This window comes from Anser brachyrhynchus (assembly GCF_964034855.1).
Source record: "Anser brachyrhynchus genome assembly, chromosome: 1".
Classification (NCBI taxonomy): domain Eukaryota; kingdom Metazoa; phylum Chordata; class Aves; order Anseriformes; family Anatidae; genus Anser; species Anser brachyrhynchus.
In genome coordinates this window covers 135,965,483-135,985,846 of record NC_137694.1, presented here as the reverse complement: position 1 = coordinate 135,985,846, position 20,364 = coordinate 135,965,483, and the positions used below count along the sequence as shown (strand labels likewise).

The window sequence follows — 20,364 nt, the reverse complement described above, 5'->3', positions numbered from 1 at the left end:
TATCCAATAAGCACCTTTGTCATCCTGTTTCACAAAAAGAGATGCCAGACAGCATTACAGGAGCATAACTTGATCTTATATGCTCTGGACATACAGTTAAAGAAGAGAATAATTTTCTATGAAAGCAACATTAAGCTGCGGTTTCACAGTAGAGCAAGAGAGAACTACAAAAACAGTGTAACAAAACTTTGCTACATGTTTTTAACTCACCTCTCACTTTCTCCAAAATCCTGGGTTATTGTTTCCCAATATTCACTCTCAGGTAAGCATTAATATATTCTAAATACATAACTACTGGACTCTGTTGTAGATTTACAGCCTTGCTACTCAGATTCTGCAGCATTCTGCAGCATTTGGAATATACCATACAACGCCTACACACACAAAAACCTAACATATCCACACAGTAGTCATCTGCATGAATACGGTCAAGTATATTGGGGGTAATTTTTTCAAATGAAGTTGACACACATACACAGAATGACAAGAGGACTTGCAAGAGAAAAAAAAAATTGATGGTTAACACTGTTCATATTATGCTACATTCACTGCAACGTATTTCACCAATTCCCAGATAGCAAAAATACCATTTGGGCTCCGGATGAGAATTTAAAGCATGAAAGGCTGAGGAATCCTAGCTAATCGTTCCATATATATTTGTGTACACATTTCTTCTCAACAACCCTACTGAGAAATCAGTAATCACAGTCTAACCCACTTAAAGTTGTTTCTTAAAAATTAGTATCTAATGCATTTTTCTGCAGTAATGAAACTCCTAAACTTCAGAACTTATGTTTCATCAGGATAGACAAGAAGTGAAAAAAAATATTTTAAGAAGAATGGCAATTTAGTTTGAAATATAAGTGAACACATCGCTTTAACTGACTACCAATTTATCTTTCGGATATTCTCCCTACAGATTTCTATTTCAAAATTAAGTCTGGAAAGTTATATATGAGAGAGAATCTACACATCTCAACTACTTGGGAAAGATTGCTCAAACTGATCGGTTTTAAATCAGAAAAAAAAATGTATATGATCTCAAAGATTTAGAATGGAAGAGGAAAGAGATGGCTTAGAAAAATATATACCCTCTTTACAAAGAAGTGTATTTAATGTTTAGATACTTAAAAGGTAAATCAGCCACAAAAGTATGAAAAGCAAACTGATCTATGTTTAAATAACTGTTTCTAAACTTTGAGTAGTGAAGTTATGCTTGCAGATTTATGCAGAGAGAGAAAAATCATTAAACTTTCCTGTTACTACACAGGACCATGCAGTAAATCAGAGCAATCTGCATTACAAACTTCATATACACTGAAAGGAAAAAACGCTTCCCAACAACCTCTAGCTTAAACAATATAAACATCAAAAAAAAAAAAAAAGTTGCTGACTTTTCAAATGTTTGTATTAAATCTTAACCTAAACATTTATCATAGTCAATCAATCAGTAAATAAAAATTGAAATGTAGCCTGGACAGTATACCCCTAACTTTTCAGTTCATTTATTACCTCCCCTCCTTACCTTCTCTGGAGCTGCAGGAGGGTGAAATCTCTTTGCACAAACTAGGAAACCATCAGGCTGTGGTTTGCCACTCTTCACCTCAGGGTCATCTCCCAACACAATATGATGAAAAAGACCAAAGAAGTCTTTGTGTCTGGCTGTTTTCATCTGAAATGTCACTTCAGCTGAGCTAGTGGCAACAGCTATGGGTATGTTGTGCTTGTGTAAATGCCGGATCAGCTTATCAACCCCTGCAAGACAAATACATATGTACATTATATATATATATATATATGTATATATGCATATACATAGGTATACGTATTAATATTTTTACTTAATTACAACACATTTGGCAATACTTCAACAATGTTGTCATACTGAATATAACATTCTACTTTGATCATTTAAGTGTCAAAGAGAATTCTTGTTACGTCTGAAATGTTCTTGCTCCATGCAAAGATCATGGAATATTCCTCAAAGTATATATTTATTCTGTCATCATGGTGCTTTTCTCAAAATATGCCAAAAATTACTTGAATATCATTGCATCTGTATACCCATCCCAATCTAATTCAGTAAGGTCCTCAACATTATATATGTTCATTATTTCAAATTCTCTGTAAGTGGAAGAAAAACACACAGGGAAACACTTTCTTTTCACATATATACCTGGAGTTATGCTCCTAGAAAACAAAAAAGAAATACATAGATATATAGATGGATGGATCAAGGTCAAAAAATATGCTCTTCTCACTGACTGGTATAGTCTTTAATTTCTGAAGCAGATAACCAACTGGCTTAAACCAGCCCCTAAGAGTGCTCAGTTTCTCTTCAGCAATTACTAGAGAAAGTAACTGGGCAGAATAGAGGAGTTGTCAATCACAGTTGTTAATACCAGAGCTTTATCTGTTGATGCTGTGAACCCAGAGTAACGAACACCTTGAACATAATAGGTAGAACCTTTTATCTGATCCAATCTTCTAGTGAAGGTTAATGTAGGGAAAAGTGGAAACATGGCAGCCTGTGTAAGAAGGAAACACACTTCACTATTCAGTGCAGATTTTGAGTTTCTTGTGCAAAGGTCTCCATGTTTCTTCACAGCAGCATTCTGAATGCAGGTTACCTCTCTTCAGATAACTAGTTTTCTTCAGTCCCACAGCTTCAGCTCATCTATCAGTGTATGTTTACTCTAAATTTCTATTGGAGGTAGCCAGCCACAGAAAAGCACTGTTGCTGAAAGGTCATTTCTTCAGGGTTCTCCCTTATATTCCCTCAGCACTTCTCATGATTCCAGTGTGTAAATATGCGTGTGTACATGTTTACTTTCTCTTTTTGACTGTCCTACCTAAAAGGGAGCTAGAATGCAGCTGTCCCTAACACTTTCAGAGAGCAAAGATTTACATTACTCAGAAAGTGCACTTTAAAAATGTCTTTAAAATGATTACTTGAATATGTGTAAACAGCAAGATAGGTTAGAAAAAAATAAATATACAATGGGAAAATCAGCTGTGTGGAAAAAAAATAAACTGCATATGGAAGAATAGCTTGAATAACTTAGCAAGATGAAGACAGTAGCAGTAGAAAAATATTTTCATTCAATGTTTGTTATTTCTTTGGAAAAAGCTATATATCAACAAAATCCATTTTTGTTTGAGTCAATTACCACCAATATAGCTCTAGACAGTTACCAACACATTGAATTACTAATATGATTACTGTACTAATTCAGCATATAATTCTTTATTAGGAAGATAATATCTTTTTTAGTATCTTCCTTTTGCCTTTTTTTCCTCTGATGATGGGGAAATGGGGAAAATGGGGGAAATGGGGAAATGATTTAAAATGGGGGAAATGGGGAAATGGGGAAATGATTTAAAGATACAGAACAAGCTTCCACTGGCACATACTTTGTTGCTAAATTCACCTATAGCTACAAAGAATTTTCAAATGAAGACTTCAGTTACCTCAAAAACAACCAATCAAAAATGCAATGTCTCTGAAGAAGTATGATGGACGTTCCTGTGAACTCACTAACTTCCTACTTACTACCATGTAAGTATCAAGGTCCATCCACCACAGAAGGACCCACCTGCTAGGCTTCTTCAGACCATCCTCTACCCCTCCCGCTGAAAGTTCAGCCACGTGGAGCAATTCATTTTTTTCTTTTAGCCTTCAAGCAGTCATTGATTAAAAACAATAAAAACAAAAAAAGAAAGAACAAAAGAAATAAAGTTCCCCATTTTTCCAGCATGAGTATATATTCTTGATATACTACATACACAATCACAAACCTAGAGAGCACAGCATAATTTCCTTCAAGAAATCATAACAGGATCAGGAATATATATCTTACTTTGTTATACTTTATTTCCAAATGTACTCTTTTTGTTTTAAATCATCAAACAGGTAAATAATGTTTCTTTCCTCTATCCCTAATAAGTTCTAAAACAGACACAGAAGCTTACTATATTTCACATGCAATAGTTACACACTGATGCCTATTGGAAAGAAATTAGGTAAAAAGAATTCTAAGCTAAATTTAGGTAAGGAAGCAAAAAAGGAGGATCAACTTTAAACATCAGCATGTTTAAAAACAGATTAATCACAAATGTCAATGAAGTTAGCAACTCTGAGAGAGAAAAAAAATAAAATAAAACCTAAACCAATAGAAAGGAGTGATTTCTCCTGAGACCACGAACACATTTTGAAAAAAAAAGAGATCAATACTTTTTTTTCTGAAAGTTGCAACATATAGAATGTATACATTATTTTATTTTATTTTTGAAGGAAATATTATTCCTCCACTAGTCTCCCAATGTGCTCTTCATTCTCTTTAGAGTCTGCTGAAACCACAGTAACAACTAACACACTGGATCAACTGAGAAACTTAAATTAAGACTTACCCTGAACAACAACAAAATCCTTGGGCTAACTCGCATTTTCCTTTTCAGTGACCAATACAAACATGTAGTGCAAAAGTTCAGGAAACCAAAAAACGCCACATTAAAATGGTTTGTCTAAAATAGTTCCTTTATAATTATTTATGTGCTCTTACAACATTGTATTCTACATGATTTTGTTTCCCCCCCCAGATTCACAGAATGGCTGAGACTGGAAGGGAGCTCTGGAGCTCATCTGGTCCAGCCCCCCTGCTCAAGCTGAGTCACCTAAAGCTGGCTGACCAGGACCACATCCAGGCAGCTTTTTAAGATCTCCAGGGAGGAAGACTCCACAACCTCTCTCTGGGCAACCGCAACCCGCACAGCAAAGAAGTGTTTCCCGGTGTTCAGACAGAACCTGTTTGTGCCCACTGCCTCTTGTCCTGGCACTGGGCACCACTAAGCCCAGCCTGGCTCTATTCTCTCAGCATCCTCCCTTCAGGTATTCATACTCACTGACGAGATCCCCTCGAGCCTCCTATTCTCCAGACTGAGCAGACCCAGCTATCTCAGCCTCTCCTCATAGGAGACATGCACCAGTCCCTTGTTCAACTTGATAGCCCTACACTGGGCTGTTTCCAGTATGTCTCTTGTACTGGGAGCCCCAGAACTGGACACAGCACTCCAGGTGTGGCCTCACCAAGCTGAGTAGAAGGGGAGGATCATCTCTCTTGACCTGCTGGCAATACCTGGCCTAATGCAGCCAAGAATACTGTTAGCCTTCTTAGTAGCAAGGGCGCATTGCTGACTCATGTCCAACTTGCCCTTTTCTGTCACCCTGCTTTCCAGCTGGGTGGCCACTGGTGCCTGGGGTTGTTCCTCCCCAGGTGTAGGACTCTGCATTTCTACTTGTTGAACTTCATGGGATTCTTGTCAATCCACCTCTCCAGCTTGTTGGGGTCCCTCTGAATGGCAGCATGGCCCTCTGGTGAGTCAGCCAGTCCCTCCAGTTCCGTATCATCTGAGGGTGCACTCTACCCCATCATCCAGATTGTTAATGAAGGTGTTAAACAGGACTGGACCCAGTACTAACCCCTGGGGTATTCTACTTGTTGCTGGCCTCCAACTAGACTTTGCACCACTGACCACTACCCTCCAGGCTTGGCTGTCCAGCCAACCTTTTCAATCCACCTCATTATCTGCTCATCCAGCCCATACTTCAACAGCGTCTCCACGAGGACCTTATGGAGGACAGTGTCAAAGGCCTTACATGAAGCCCAGGAAGACAATATGCACTGCCCTCTCATTTTCAGTTATCTCCTCTTTTTCATTATCACATTTTATACTAAAATGGCATTATTCATTATGAAGCAAAAATTAATAATACATTTGTAATACCTGTAACCTAACTCAATTTGATGGAAAACAAAGTAAGCTTTGATTTTCCTTTTAGTTTTATACAAATGTGACCTCTGTTTCATACAAGATATTTCAGAATAGTGAATGACATACACATTTTTGCTAGACTTTATTCAGCATACTTCCAAATTGCCCTATCATCCCTTTTTGTCTGTTTTTCTACCACTGAACAGAACACTGTTCTTAACATGCATCACTACTGGAGTTTCAGAGTGAAACCTATTTCCTGTGGAATGCCTCCAGACAAATATGGAGATAATATAAAACTGTTCTATTTTTTTTCCTAGTACAAATTTCCAACCAAACTTCTGTCTTATAAAAAATGTTATATATTTTTTTCTCTTTTCCTGAAGTGAAGTTTGTATGAATGTGTTATAGTAGACTGTAAGAATGTTTTTTGAGATAGAAAGGAAAATAATGTCCATCACAAACAGGGCAAATATATGAGATGGGAAAAACGATTATTTATTCCACTTCAGCAGTGAACCATAATTTGTTTCTTCTGTTCACCAGCTGAACGTTTTCCATTGTTCATATTTCTGCCTGCAGTCTATTCACTTGAAACCATAACTACACCATCAGGCAGACAATCGCACACTAAGCTCTGCCAGTATCTTAACCTGAAAATCCCCTTTTTGATGGTCTTCTTGGCATGGTCAAAATCCTACAGTCTTGTGGCTTCAGGAATACAGCTGGCTTGCATACAGCAAGCAGAGTGCAAGAACAGTACCACATAAATACTAGGCCTATAGGGACAATCCCACAGTCTTTTCTAAGTGTCTATTACAATCCTAAAATGATGAACATTGACTATGTATGACAAAACCCCTAAAAAATTAATGGAAGTCCCCGAGGCCTTCTCTTAAACAAAAGCATGGGCTGTATACAGGATCACAAGAAGCTAGTATAATAAAATTCACAAGGTAGCTGTTAAGCTTCAAAATTAGATCTCAAATAAGCAAACAGTGGCATTTTCAGGGGCAAATCCTTTCATGAACATCACCATGTACCACACCTCCTGTTCATCTTCCTTGCGTGCCTCCTATGTACTAATTACATATAAACACTAATTAACAGTATTTTAACTACTGTGCAATCCCCTGCTGTAATCCTGGAGCTTGTCTATGCTATGTAGTCCATGCTAATATAACTATTTTTGCAAAGTCTTCTAGCTAAGATGCAGCATATTCTGCAGAAGAAACAAGGCTACAGAGTTGTATTGTTTTAGAGAACACTGTCTTGATCAACAGACTTTTGCCCTGTGCACTGAAATTTTTGTTGGAAAAGGTATACTGGTCACCATGCACTTTCTTCACATAGCTTGCCAACAAATTATGAGCCCAAATACAACTTTACTCTCTTTTTGTAGACCTTCAGCACTCCCTCTAAGATGATCTTTGACACACCTATCACAGTGTTGCTCCTCATTCTCTGTTCCAGAGACAGAGTTAGCTTTCTACTCACACTAACAGCATGAGAGCAGAGGACACCTGACCTCAGGGTCACCAAAACCAAGGCAGTTCAGAGACCCAAATTCAAGTCTACAACATATTACACAAAACAAGTAGTCTGTGAGGCTTCAGTAAGTATTTTGAAAGAAAAGATTTACTGCTGAGAAAATGGATAAAGGAAACGAAAGTGCACCATGCACTGTGTAAATTAACTATGTACATGCATTATGCATGTCTTGTATGATTTATGTCCAGTTGTGCACAAATGGAAATCTTAAGGATAAATATAGCATCTCTATGAAAAGACTGCTCCTCTTTTTCGAAATCATTTGCAGTTACTACAGTGAATGTAATATCAAACCCAACTTTAAGCTCTTCAAGATTTCATCACTCTTTTTAATCAAAGAAAAGCTAACATTGCCACTCAGGGCTTTGTCAAGTTGATTGGATTTCTAGCCAATTCAATGATAATCCTTTAAGATCATAAAAGCAATTCTACGGTAAAAACCTCAGCAGCATCAAAACACAAAAAGCACCCAAAGATAAAAAATATCTTACTGAGAACAATAAGAAGCTGTCTGTTCATCTAAGTAAAAAAAATATATATTTTTTAAAATCAGTTTGTATGTAGTCTGGTGTGCTACAACAGCTCCAAGCCCATCAGCACAGCACTATTCATTATCTGCACATGTTCTCAATCCTCAAGTGAATTTAGCATTGCTGCTGTGATGGTGATAAAGTGACGGAGGTGGGGCTATCCACCACTTGGTGTAATTGCCATGAATCTCATGAGACTGTGGAAATATATCTCTCATATCCACCTGTTTCTTTTTTGTTCTGAGATATCATTTAAAAAATGCTATTTGTAATAGTACATTATTCTTTCACTGAGCTACAAAACTAGAGATGGAAACTAATAACCTACTCCCTAAATTGGAAGTTAGTTGGCTATTAATAAAGAATTCTATCTTCTCATCTTATTGCACTCTAAAGAGTGCCAAAGATTCTTCTGTTGGCATAGAGTCTACCTGTTCACCAAGCCAGTTAACCTTGCCATAGTCTGGACATCCTGACACATATATAGCCATGGAAAAAAATATAAGTTCTAAATTTTACATAATTCAAAGCTTCTGGCAACTGTGTTGATAACTTCCTGGTGAAAGCATTTTTGGGTTGCAATTCTTCAGGACTTACTGCAATGGAGAAATGTTTGAAACCAACCAAATAGACCAGATCATTCCCAGTTTGCAGCTAATTGATGGATCTCCATGGGTTACAGGCTCCCTGAGACCAGCATGGACTCACCAGAGCTTCCTACCATTAAAACAATAATAGCAAGGAAAAGAAAAAACAGACTTCCTACCATGTTGTATAACTGTTAAGGGCACAAACATTAATCAAGGAAACAACAGCTAAGCAAACTAGACTGCTGGTTGAATGGAACAGCTCAAGAAAAAAAAAGACGTAAGGCTTTAAAATAAGTTGTCTGGAACTTGTCACTGGAACTTGTATTACTTTCTTTCTCTTTTTGTAATTTCTGACTGGCTTGATTCGGTACTAAAACTTAGCCTATGAAATTACTTCCTCATGCTTGCAAAAGACAGTCAACCATAACTGAACATGAAAATGGTTTCCTTATCATGTTCTGCACTGGCCGAACAGGAACTGCAAACAAGAAATCCCAGCTATCAGGAAGATGATCCAGTAGTGGAAAACTTCTGAAAGGAGCACACAATCCTTAAGCATCTGTACCTTGTCATGGTGATAAGCCAAAAAGTGCAGACTGCTATGAAATAATGGCATTAATTTCATACCTGTGACATGAGTATAATAGCTATTGGCAGCTGGGTAACTTTGAGTTAGATTTTTCTGGCTGTGTATATACTCTGGGTTTGTGCTAAGCCCCAGTACAGCTATACATGACATGTATAGGCAAATGTACATATGCATGGTTTTCTTCTGTTCCACTTGTCATTCCTTCTGATGATCTACTTCACGGCAATACAGTACCACGTTTGCAGAAACAGAAAGTCTGCTATGTTCCTCTTGCAGATAACAATGTCTGCACTCTGACAGCAATATTTAGAAAAGCAGCACAAGCAGCAGCCCTGTCATTGTGTCAGCACTGTCTTGAATTAATTCCTTGCCACACTAAATCAAAACTAGCTTACCCTAAGATTCTTTCAGAACCAAAAATAACAATGAAAAACTCTCAAATACTTACTGGAAAAGTCCCTATTAGAAATGGATACATCTTCATAAATTAACTTTGTACTTGACCACAGCTTGATGTATTGAAGCTTGCCAGTCAAGTTCAGCCATACTGAAATCTTCCAGCCTGCACTTTCATCCACTAATGTCTCTTAAAACCGTTATACAGTGGCATGGCTTTGATACACACTGTCAGGCAAAACTACCATACCATCCTTAACCATGGCTGACATATCTGTCACTTATTTATTTGAGAATTAAAAGAGTTGTACTACTGGCACAAACGTGTGCATAGCTCATTCTATGGCCAGAAACAAGTGCTGCTTTCCTTGAGTTACTTTTTCAAATATTTTTTGTCATCATTTAGCACTGTTCTCCATCAATTCAAATTTAAATCTTATTTCTTGGAAAAGCTGTAGAAATGGATTGAAAATAGAACCTCACCTACCTATTAACTGCCAAAAAATGGTCATGTCAGAGTCATCTTATACCATTGTTAAATATCATGACAATTAACTTTCACTTTTGTGTATTTACCTAGAACATGAAACACCAGTTTAGTCAGAGAACTTTGTAAGCACAAGACGTCACCACAGCTTTACATCTTTTACAACAGCTGCATTAAGTTCATTCTTAATTAAAGAACATTACGAGACTGTATAAACCTCCAAAGATTACATAAATATCCTCACAAGATATGAAAAGACATGAGAAAGGTATCAGATTAAAAAAATCTGGTTATCAGATTGAAGCACAGGTTAGTCCTTAAATAAAACAAATAGCAAGTAGCTAGTGCCATTTCTTTTTAGATTACTGACATTAATCTGTCTTTCTCAAAATTCATGGCAATTCAGCTTTTATCTCATATAATGCTACCAAGTACAAATGTTATTACTTCACCGACCAAGGCTGTCTTTGCTTCCCACAGCGGCCAGTAAGCATAAAGTATTTAAGTTCACATCAATTCTGCTTCAGAAAATTGCCTGAAGAGAGTTATCACATATATTTAGTTAAACTGAAAGGATAACCAGTTGAACAATCCTGGTTATGATAAAAACATTCTTATGCTTGTCCCAGTAAGAATTTTGGTTGTTTTGCCTATAATAGTCTAGCTTCAGTGAGCCCAGAATTCACTTTTTCAAGTCAGGAAAAGTGCAAAACTTAATGTTTCCTTCGGCTAACCTGTTCCATCATTTCTCTGTATCTCTTTTCAAGCCAGGTCACCCACGTTATCACAGTCCTCAGCAGACATGGAATATCTACTTAATGGCATCTACTACTTGTGCTGCTCCATTACCATGACTCTTCTTTGAGCCTTCTAACACTTCCATCACCAATCTGTCCATCTGGCATTTTCTAAGCCCGGACTAAAGTGTTTTGTTTGTCTTACAAACAATATATGTGCAAAGTTAGTCCCAGAAGTTTGACATGAAAAATGAAAACCAAATCCCTCCATCTTTCTCGCTTTCCTAGAGAGTTTAACTAGGCTTACAGTGTTAGCTGGATCTATAAGAGAGAAAGGTGCAATTTCAAAAATCTTGGATATAAAAGGGATCAGCGAGATATATACATAAATTGGCTGCTCAAGAGTCTGAAGTGTTTAAAGCTACCAAATTGTACCTTTTATTCTTGATTCTTTTTATTTGTTCCTAACATAACACGTATTTTTAACATTCAGCCTCTTAATGCATTATAAAACTAGGTATAAAAAGGCATCTAAAAATTAAAACATTATCATTAATGTGCTGTGGCAAACAAACATGCATTCTAAGAGAAAAAAAATCCAAAGTTGGACTTGTTTTACTGACATGCAGTTATCTCACTTTAAAATATATACAGATATATTTTATTTCTCCCTCTTTCCCATTCTTTTCACCCATAAATTTTTGACATTTGCTCCAGGATGTTTAACATTGTACAAAAAGTTAACAGCAATTCCAGCTTTTAGTATTCCTTCTCTTATATGACTGAGGATTTTTCTCTAAGCATTCCACATGTAAATGTAATAGAATATAAAAGTACGAATCTTATCTGTGGTGTGAATTCATCCTCTTGCCTATATTGAGCCACTCATTTTGGCTTCCTGCACAACCACTGGTAAAAGACAAGTATCTTCCGGAAGTGGTTAAACTTACCTGTCTTAGGATAACCTGAGAAACCCTCCCTCTCCATTGAGGCACAGTTGGCTCAGATGCCATGCTTAAGTTTCAATGTTCACATTAGGAGAGATGAATCTCACCTGAAAAAACCCATTGACACATACATTTGCCTGTACACCAAGAAGTATGTTTGTGCTTAAAGTCGGCTTATGCGCACAGCCAGAGAAAACTAGAGTTACACAGCTGCCAACAACTATTCTAAAGAATATCTAGTTTACAAAACAGAATTTGTATATATTTACATAGGTTTTTTTCTTCTTTTCTTTAAAACACATAGAAAACAGCTGTTCTTCAAGTAAACAAGAAAAAATACTCAGTACCCTTTAACCGGAAGGTAGATTAAAAAATTCTGTCTTGGTTAGCATTTACATAATTCCACAAGTAGTTTATAAACACTGAAAAGAAACATACCTGGCATCAATTCAGCAGTAGGGAATATCTTCTCCTGCTTCATTTTACTTTCATGTAATAACTCTTCTTTGGTTAATGGCAGATCTAGAACATCTCGAATAATCTGTGCCCCTTCTAGTGCTTTTTTACCCATGACCAATGATTTCACGTCCCAGGTATACTTCTTTCCAAAACGCCCACAGATCTCTTCAAATACCACTGTATAGAGACGCTCAGTATCTGCCAAAAAATGATAATAAAAAAGATTACAAACACATGCAGCCAGCTTACAAAGAGGAAGGCATACATGGTCACACAGCAATCTGCCAGAAACAAGAGGGCATATCCAAATGGACAAAATTGCCTCCCTTTACTCACAAAGGGGAAGGCAGACTTCATCACCTGAGATCACCTCAGAGGTACCTGGGTTTTTCAAGCTGTCACACCTGAGTTCAGAAAAGGTTTCTGAGGGTCACAACAAAGAACTATCTGGACCTGTTTTTCCATCAACTTTCTTTCCCACTGGCACTCTACTATACAGGTCAGCAGGCAGTGTCTTAATTAAAATACTCTTTATTCTTTGTATAACAAGAAAAGAAGGGAAGGAAATCTGGTACTCAGGGATGTCATTACATATTCCATGTAAATTGAAAAGAAATGAATTAACTATTTAAGAGTGTCTATGAACGGAAGCTTCAGAGTGCCTTCAAAAGACACCACAGTCATTATTACAGTGTTGCTGGCACTTCTGCATTTACATGTGATTACTGAAGCAGAACACCCCCACTTGTATTTCCAGAGGGGTTCTGGCAAGAGTAAACTTCAGGCTGAGTTTTGCCAGTGAAACTATCAGTTTCACTGTGAAAGGTGCTTTTGGTTTCCAAACTCATTTGTTTTTTAAAAATGTCAGCAAACAATCCTTTCTGTCTTCCCACAAAACAAATCGTTGAAAAAGAAGGTCAATAACATTTAATTTAAAACCAAATGGAAGAAGAAAAGTCCTTTCAACTCTTGGTTTCACTTCACCAAAGATCCTGAACAGTGGCTTTTCTACCAGTCTGTTTATCTGTTTGAGTGGTCTCCTTTGATACAAAGCAACTGTTGGTAACCATCCTTTAATTTCCTTCTCATGCATTTCTTTGCTTTCTGTGTCTCTAAAGGTATGCTTATTATTATTATCACTTAAACAATGAAAGACAAAAGCAACAAAAGAAAGGAACTGCACTTATGAGATTTGTTTAGAGAGATCAGGGACTTCACTTGTCTCCATGTCCTTTGCCATGTAAAAAATACTATAATAGGGAAAATAAAATAGTGAAATTATTCATGAGCACATTGACTTACTTTCCGAATATATAACAAGTAGGAAACAGCATTTGAATTGTAAGCTTTAACATAGATACTATGAAAAGATATACTACTACTGAAGAAAGAAAAGCAGAGCCGATGACTACAATACACCCAAAGACCTTCCCCTGCAGTCTGACAAAATGCTCACTGCTTAACCATAGTAATCTGCTTCTCCCGAAATCAGCAGATGGTTCCGATCTGGAATGAAATGAGAAACATCATTGCACCTATCATTGTGTGAGCACACAACAGTGCAGAAGACACACTCTGCCACCTGCCAGAACACTCCCCTCCATTTCCCCTTCAGGAGGAATGCTGAGCCAAAGTAGCAGCAAGAGAACTAACGCACCTGCCTGGGATGCTTAACAGAGCAGCGAACATTTCACAAAAACCTCTTCACTTAAAAATGAGAGAAAAATAATAATAGCACCTATACAAGTGTATGCAAATGCTTCTCAAACAGCTACACCTACGGAAAAAATGTTAGGAGTAACCTGGAGAGCCATGAAACGCACGTGAAACGTACCACTACATCATTCTGTATCAGAAGAGACACAAGTGACTTGGCTTTGAAAAGTGCTAAGCCGGCTAGCACCAGGAAGAAAAAAAAACAACTGCTTGCTTGACACTGCCAGGTGGTACTCTCAGCAAGCTGAGATGGTGAGTTTAGAATATAATATTTAAAAATTCACAGTTCTCTCTTTCCTTTCTTTTGATGCATTGGTTTTTCTTCACCAGGTGAAGGACAAAACTCTGACCCTAAATTGAAAATTGAAACTGAAAATTAATCCTCATCCTATTAATCAATATATAACAAACTAAGCCGAAATAAAACAAAACAAGGAATTGAAAAAAAAATTGTAGAACATAAAAATTTTCCTATAGATTTGTGCAATAATTACATTAACCTAATTTGAAAGTGAATGACTCAACTGTATAGCTACTTAATTTAATAGCCTCCTGCATTTTAAATATCAGATACCAGACTTGTGAACTGAATTCTTTTTCTTCTAAAAGAAAGGCTTAACACTGTCCAGATTGCTGACCTAAAAATAATGTTATGCAATGTTACAGTTTGCAGACTGAAGAGCACTCATGACCAGCTTGGAGTCAAATATATTAAAATAATTAATTATTATCCTAATTGTATTGTGTTAGAATGTAGTTCTCTCAACGCTAATCAAAATGTTAAATAAAAATAACCAAACCCTGGCCAACACACAAATAATCAGTGAATATATTTAATTTAAATGTGAGTTAGTCTCACATATTGCTCATGTGCTTAAAGCAACATAAATGCTCAAACAAGCAGATTCTCAGAAAGACTTTTATTCCCTTTCCTTATTTTACTTGCTCAAACAGACATGTTCCACTACAGCACATGAATAAAAACTGAAATCTGGAAAAAGGAAACCACATTCACACTCACACACACACTGCTTAATCGCCAATCAGAATCTGAGGAAACCACTTCTGGAAAAGACACACTTCCTGCATACATTTAACAGATAATGACAAACAATCTTTTTGATTGAGGAAAGCAAAATCTGTATGTCCACCTTCTAAATAGACAGCAGTAACTAAACACTAAATACCAATACAAATTCAAGACTTCCCATTCCCATTCAAACAGAGGAATATCAAAAAACTGGTTAACAAAATGTGAGGCAACACTACAGACGACAGGCAGGTTCTTCAGGGATCCTTGGCAGAATGAAGACTGGCCACAGGGTTGTGGCTATAATTAGAGATTTATTATTATGTAAAAATAAATTAGCAATTAGAGAATTATTATCTACGATTTCTAGCTCTTAATGTAGCATATAGTTACACAGAATTTCCAGGGTTCTCATTTACACAGGATTTTCAGCCACCTGGATGGACCCTCTACAGATCAGGTCAACTTCTTATCAACCAGTGCGTGACAATCATAAGTGAGACTCGGAGTTTTCATGAAAGATCACAAGTCACTCAGTCCTCGGAGGCAGAAGACGATGGTGGAGGCCACTGGGATCACAGGTTTTGCTGCCTAGCAGCAGTTCTGGTCTAAGTCCCACTCAGTGCTTGTAGCTGTTTGTATTTACAGCCAGTGCTCCCTGTGCTGTCACATTTCCCTGTTCCAGGACGGGTCTCACCACATCCTGGTGATCCAGCAGTTGGGTATTAATAATATTGATGGGCTTCACCACCCTGTCAATGGGTGTCCCCCACGCTCTCTTGGTGACCCAGTACCTGGGTCTTGATATCACTAATGCCCTTAGCACCCTGACAGTGGGTGTCCTCACAGCCTGGGGCCAGAGAAGGGGAGAGGGAAGGTGGCAGGGGTATACATTAACAGACTGCTTACATATTGTGGATATTTGCCTTATTGCTGGTTATGCTAACCATCCTGCCAAGGGTCAGGAGCAGGGGGTACCAGTCACACGAACACAAGGTAGGCCAGTTTCCTCCCCCACTGTAACAAAAAATAATCCATTACATGTCTGATTAATCAGAGTTCAAGTACAGAAAGCAATCATAATTTCAAATTACTGCAAATCTGCAATACAGTTAGAAATCTAATGCACACACATAGATATAAAACATCGATAAAATAAAACAACCAAGAGGAATTAGAAGTTCAATTAAAGTGCCTACTAGTATCTTAGACACCTTAATTTGTCCAAAACATCCACACACCTGATATTAAAAAAGGAACATTGGCAAGACTCGCACCTGACTAAAACAGCAACTGGAGGCTTAGCCAGATGCCTACAGCATCCCAAATGGTAGCAAACATACGCATTCAAGCAAGTGAATCTGGCCCCAACTGCTAGCTCCCATCAGGAATATTTGTTGAGAAAACAGCAGGACACGTGGCAGTGGTCTATTCCAACAGAAGGTAGAAAAATTGAGACTTCTTAGGCCCTACAACTTGCAGTAAATGTATAACCTCAGCTTTATTCTCTTCTGCTTTTCAAAATACTTTTCATCTTTCCATTTCTCATCCCTTGGTGTACCTTTTACAGGACATCATCAGCATGACTTACTGTCCATCCACTTGCTGCATTTCACTGGGAATGAGTGACATTCATTCCCTAGCCACATATCATCTTGTAGTCATTTTTATAGCAATCTTTCCTATACAGAAAGCACAGGCAGCCCCACTGGTGCTGTTTACACTGTGTAAGAGCCGATCACAACAAATACAAATAAGGTGACAAGAATGATGGAGGCACTGGATTGCTCAGCTTGTGATCCGGCATAGAAATATGCTGGCACACATTCAAAAAAGCCTACAGGTCACTTGGCAGCAGACCACAGAGCAACACTTGAGTGTACGATCTGTTCACATCACTGCAGGTCAGAATTAGAAGTGCAGATCTACCTAGGTTAGGGGTATAGCAGTCATCAATCAATTCAGTACCTAAACTGCAGCTTTATCGACTGCTTACCTACAGAAGAAGATGGCTTAAGACAGAAGATCACGACTTCATGTCATGGTTTAGCCCTGGCAGGCAGCTCAGCAGCACACAGCCACTCGCTCACTCCCCAGGTGGGACAGCGGAAAGAACTGGACAAGTGAGAGAACTCCTGGGCTGAGATAAGGACAGCTTACTAGGTAAAGCAAAAGCTACACACACAAGCAAGGCAAGACAAGGAACTCATTCGCTACTTCCCATTGGCAGGCAGGGGTTCAGCCACTCCCAGAAAAGCAGGGCTCAGCACATGTAACGATTTCTTGGGAAGGCAAACGCCATCACTCCCATTGTCCCCTCCTTCCTCCTCCTTTACCACAGCTTTTATTGCTGAGCATGTCGCCATATGGTAAGGGACATCTCTCTGGCCAGTCTGGGTCAGCTGTCCTGGCTGTGCCCCCCCAGCTCCTGGTGCACCCCAGCCTCCTCGCTGAAAGGACAGCAAGAGAAGCTGAAAAGGCCTTGGCTCTGTGGAAGCACTGCTCTGCATAAAAAACAAAACACTGGTGTGTTATCAAAACTATTTTAATGACAAATCCAAAACACAGAATCATATGAGCCCCTATGAAGAAAACTAATTCTATCCCAGCCAAAACCATGACACTTCATGAATGAATAAGGAACTTGATTTTTTTATATGCCTCCTGAATTTATGCAAATAATTTTATTATAAATCTAAAATAATCTCTAATTTATCAAGGAGATGTGGCTATTATGCATAAAAGCTCATCTTAGGCATTGGTTCTGAATTCTCCTTTGAGTAACTAAGCCCATCTTCGCACTGAATTTCCCTAATGAAACATACCTATGATTAATAGGTATATTAGACACTAGGAGTCTAAATAGAATTTTAGTTATATGAACTTGATATTTTCTAGTAAGACAAAATCCAATTCTGGACATATAAACTTTACATGATTTTTATTTTGATGGGGATAGAAAGATGGTACGGTAAAGGGAAAATTTTAATTTCAGCAAAAGGTTTCTTAGGTCCATAGCTGTGAAGCAGATTTTTTTCCTATGTAGAAGAGAACCATCTTCAGTATTCAGTATAGGCAAATTTAAACACAAACCGTCATTTTTATCATGATTTTGGCCCAGGAATAAGAAAATCTCCTGAGATTTTGTCACCGCCAATACTGAATGAACACACAAATTACTAGGATTTTGTATTCCTATCAGTCTTTCACAATATTCCTTTAAACCCCACAGGATATGTACGCAACAATGTAAGAAGCTATACAAATTACTAAAATGCTTGGTTGTGGTACAAGAGAGAAATATAATCATACACCAGAATATAATTATAGAAGTGGAAGTTTTTACTGTGCTTTTTGCAACTCAGTGACATTTAGCACAGTGCAAAGTTTTAACTTGCAAACAAATCTATGCAATTGTTGAAATGTGGAAAAACAGCATTCGAAAGAGCATTCTACTCGTGGAGTTACAGAAATAATACATGTTTATATTTTCTCTCATTTCTGAATTTAAACATAACACAGTCTTTGGTGTGTTTCTTCTCCCGCTATATCAGTGGAAATGAGAAAGAACACAAGATTTAAACACAGTAATGGCAAAAACAAAATAGTGACAGATTTCCCAAAAGAAAGACCAATTCTGTCAAGTCTTGTCAATTATCACATGCAGAACTTATACAACAGCCCTCCAAGTTTCATGCGCCCCTACTCTGACATCTGCAAATCCATGAACTCACAATCACACCCTCCTTCTCCCTCCAGCCTACGAAAGGTGCAGCTGATCAGCTCAATGACCAGTTGTGTCAAGTCTGTCAGACCCAGGAACATAACAAATGCTTCAGCACTGCACAAAAGCCAGGAAGGGGTGTCTCTGGGTAAGGCTCTGTGCTCCAAAGAGATTCATCATCAAGTCCGCTGCTCTGCAGCACCTCTCCCCACAGGCAGCACATGCTCTTTGCTTGTTTGATCACACAAGTGAACCAGTTCTTGAAAAGTCCATTTAACTAAGGATACAAGTATTTCCAAATGGTATGTCACAAAATTTAGGAGATGCCACTACCACAGTAAAATTTACCACAAACCTTGCAAGATCCCACTGGTGCTTTTGATAAGCAAGAAAAGAAAAAAAAAAGCCTGGAAAACCAATGGCCTTTGAACAGCAAACTTGGAATGGAATAAGGAATATTTTCTTAAACCGAAAAATAATTCAAGATATTATTATCCACAAAAAGTTTATCAATTACAGCTCCATCTTGAAAAATTGAGAAGGAAAGACTTATTATGTCAGATAGCTAAAATATAGAAATTCAACAGCATTATAAAAGCCAGTCACTGAAGGAGCAATAGACTATTCTACTGAATAAAGCATGGTGCATAATTTATTCCCCATTCTTTTTCTATCCTTTACCATTTCTTTCAGTAGGAATCTGAGCCTTTCCCCTTAAGACTTCAGCAGTCAAACAAAAGACAAAAATAGCATTAACGATGCAAAAAAACACCCATCAGACCACTATGCAACTGACACTAGAACAGATCTGAAGCTGCAGAACTGAGCTTAAACCACCCAGAGCCACTGAATAATTAGATGAAAGCTCCTGAGTTAGCAAAACAATCAGGAAGAGGGAAAAGGAGAATTTAAAGAATTTTTTTCTTTTTAAATAAACAATCTTTAGTAGACTTCTAGCCTGCAATTTGTGGCAAGAGGTCAGTCTTGCAGTTCCCTCCCAACACCTTTCCATTCACCCTTGCATTACTGTGAAAGCTACTTTAAAAATGCAAGAACTACAGCAATTCCTGACGCCTAAAAGGAGAAAAAACAGCAGTTTAACAGCTGACCTCAAAATCACTTACAGCAGCTTAGCAAGAGCAGGGATGAGGAAGGCAGGCAACAGAAATTACTTTTTGCACAATAGCCTAACTGTTACAGCACTGTCCAGAAAATGAGATTCAGCCTTTCAATCTATCCTTAGGATCTAAGCCTACTTCCCTAACATCCCATGAGATTTTTTTGTTATATATGATACAAACAGACACACACAAAACCGATGGGGGGAGGAGGCGTTTTAAAGGCATCAGCTGCCCTTAAAACAGTAAAACAGGTAAGTGATAGCCAGTGAATCCAAAATCAACCTGGAGCCTGTTGACTTAAGGGCTCGTCAAAAGGATGTGGGCTGAATCCCCTTAGCAAAGAGGGCCTCCTATGGACAAGAGGAACAGAAATGCTCTATTCTTTGCTGCATTCCTTCCAAATGAGCTTGCTTATGAAGACAAATGAAGTTACATTTACCAGCTTACAGGGACACCCATTTCAGTTGTTGTCACAGAAGGAAACAAACACGGCTTCTCCGCATGCCCAGCCAACCGATTTGAGCCGTGCCTCCATCTCGTGGCAGGCGGTGTTGGTGTACCCAGCCAGCAGGCTGAACCCAAACACAGCCTGACCCACCAAACCAGTCAAAGGAAACCCTACTGCAGTATTTGTGTCCAATACATTTGGGCTGATCTACTTGCATAAACAGTACTTAGTAAGTTCATCTTATAATTACATGGAACTTAAGGAAGG

At 38.1% G+C, this 20,364-nt stretch overlaps 1 protein-coding gene across 1 annotated transcript in view; it reads right to left on the bottom strand.

The window, feature by feature from the left end:
- The window catches only part of PUDP (pseudouridine 5'-phosphatase), a 77,640-nt gene that overhangs the window by 37,698 nt on the left and 19,578 nt on the right, over window positions 1–20,364 (bottom strand). The window contains exons 2-3 of the mRNA XM_080587116.1: window positions 12,038–12,256; window positions 1,526–1,755 (exon numbers count right to left, since the gene is read on the bottom strand). Of these exons, the coding sequence (XP_080443242.1) occupies window positions 1,526–1,755; window positions 12,038–12,256 (449 nt within the window). The remainder of the gene's footprint in view (window positions 1–1,525; window positions 1,756–12,037; window positions 12,257–20,364) is intronic.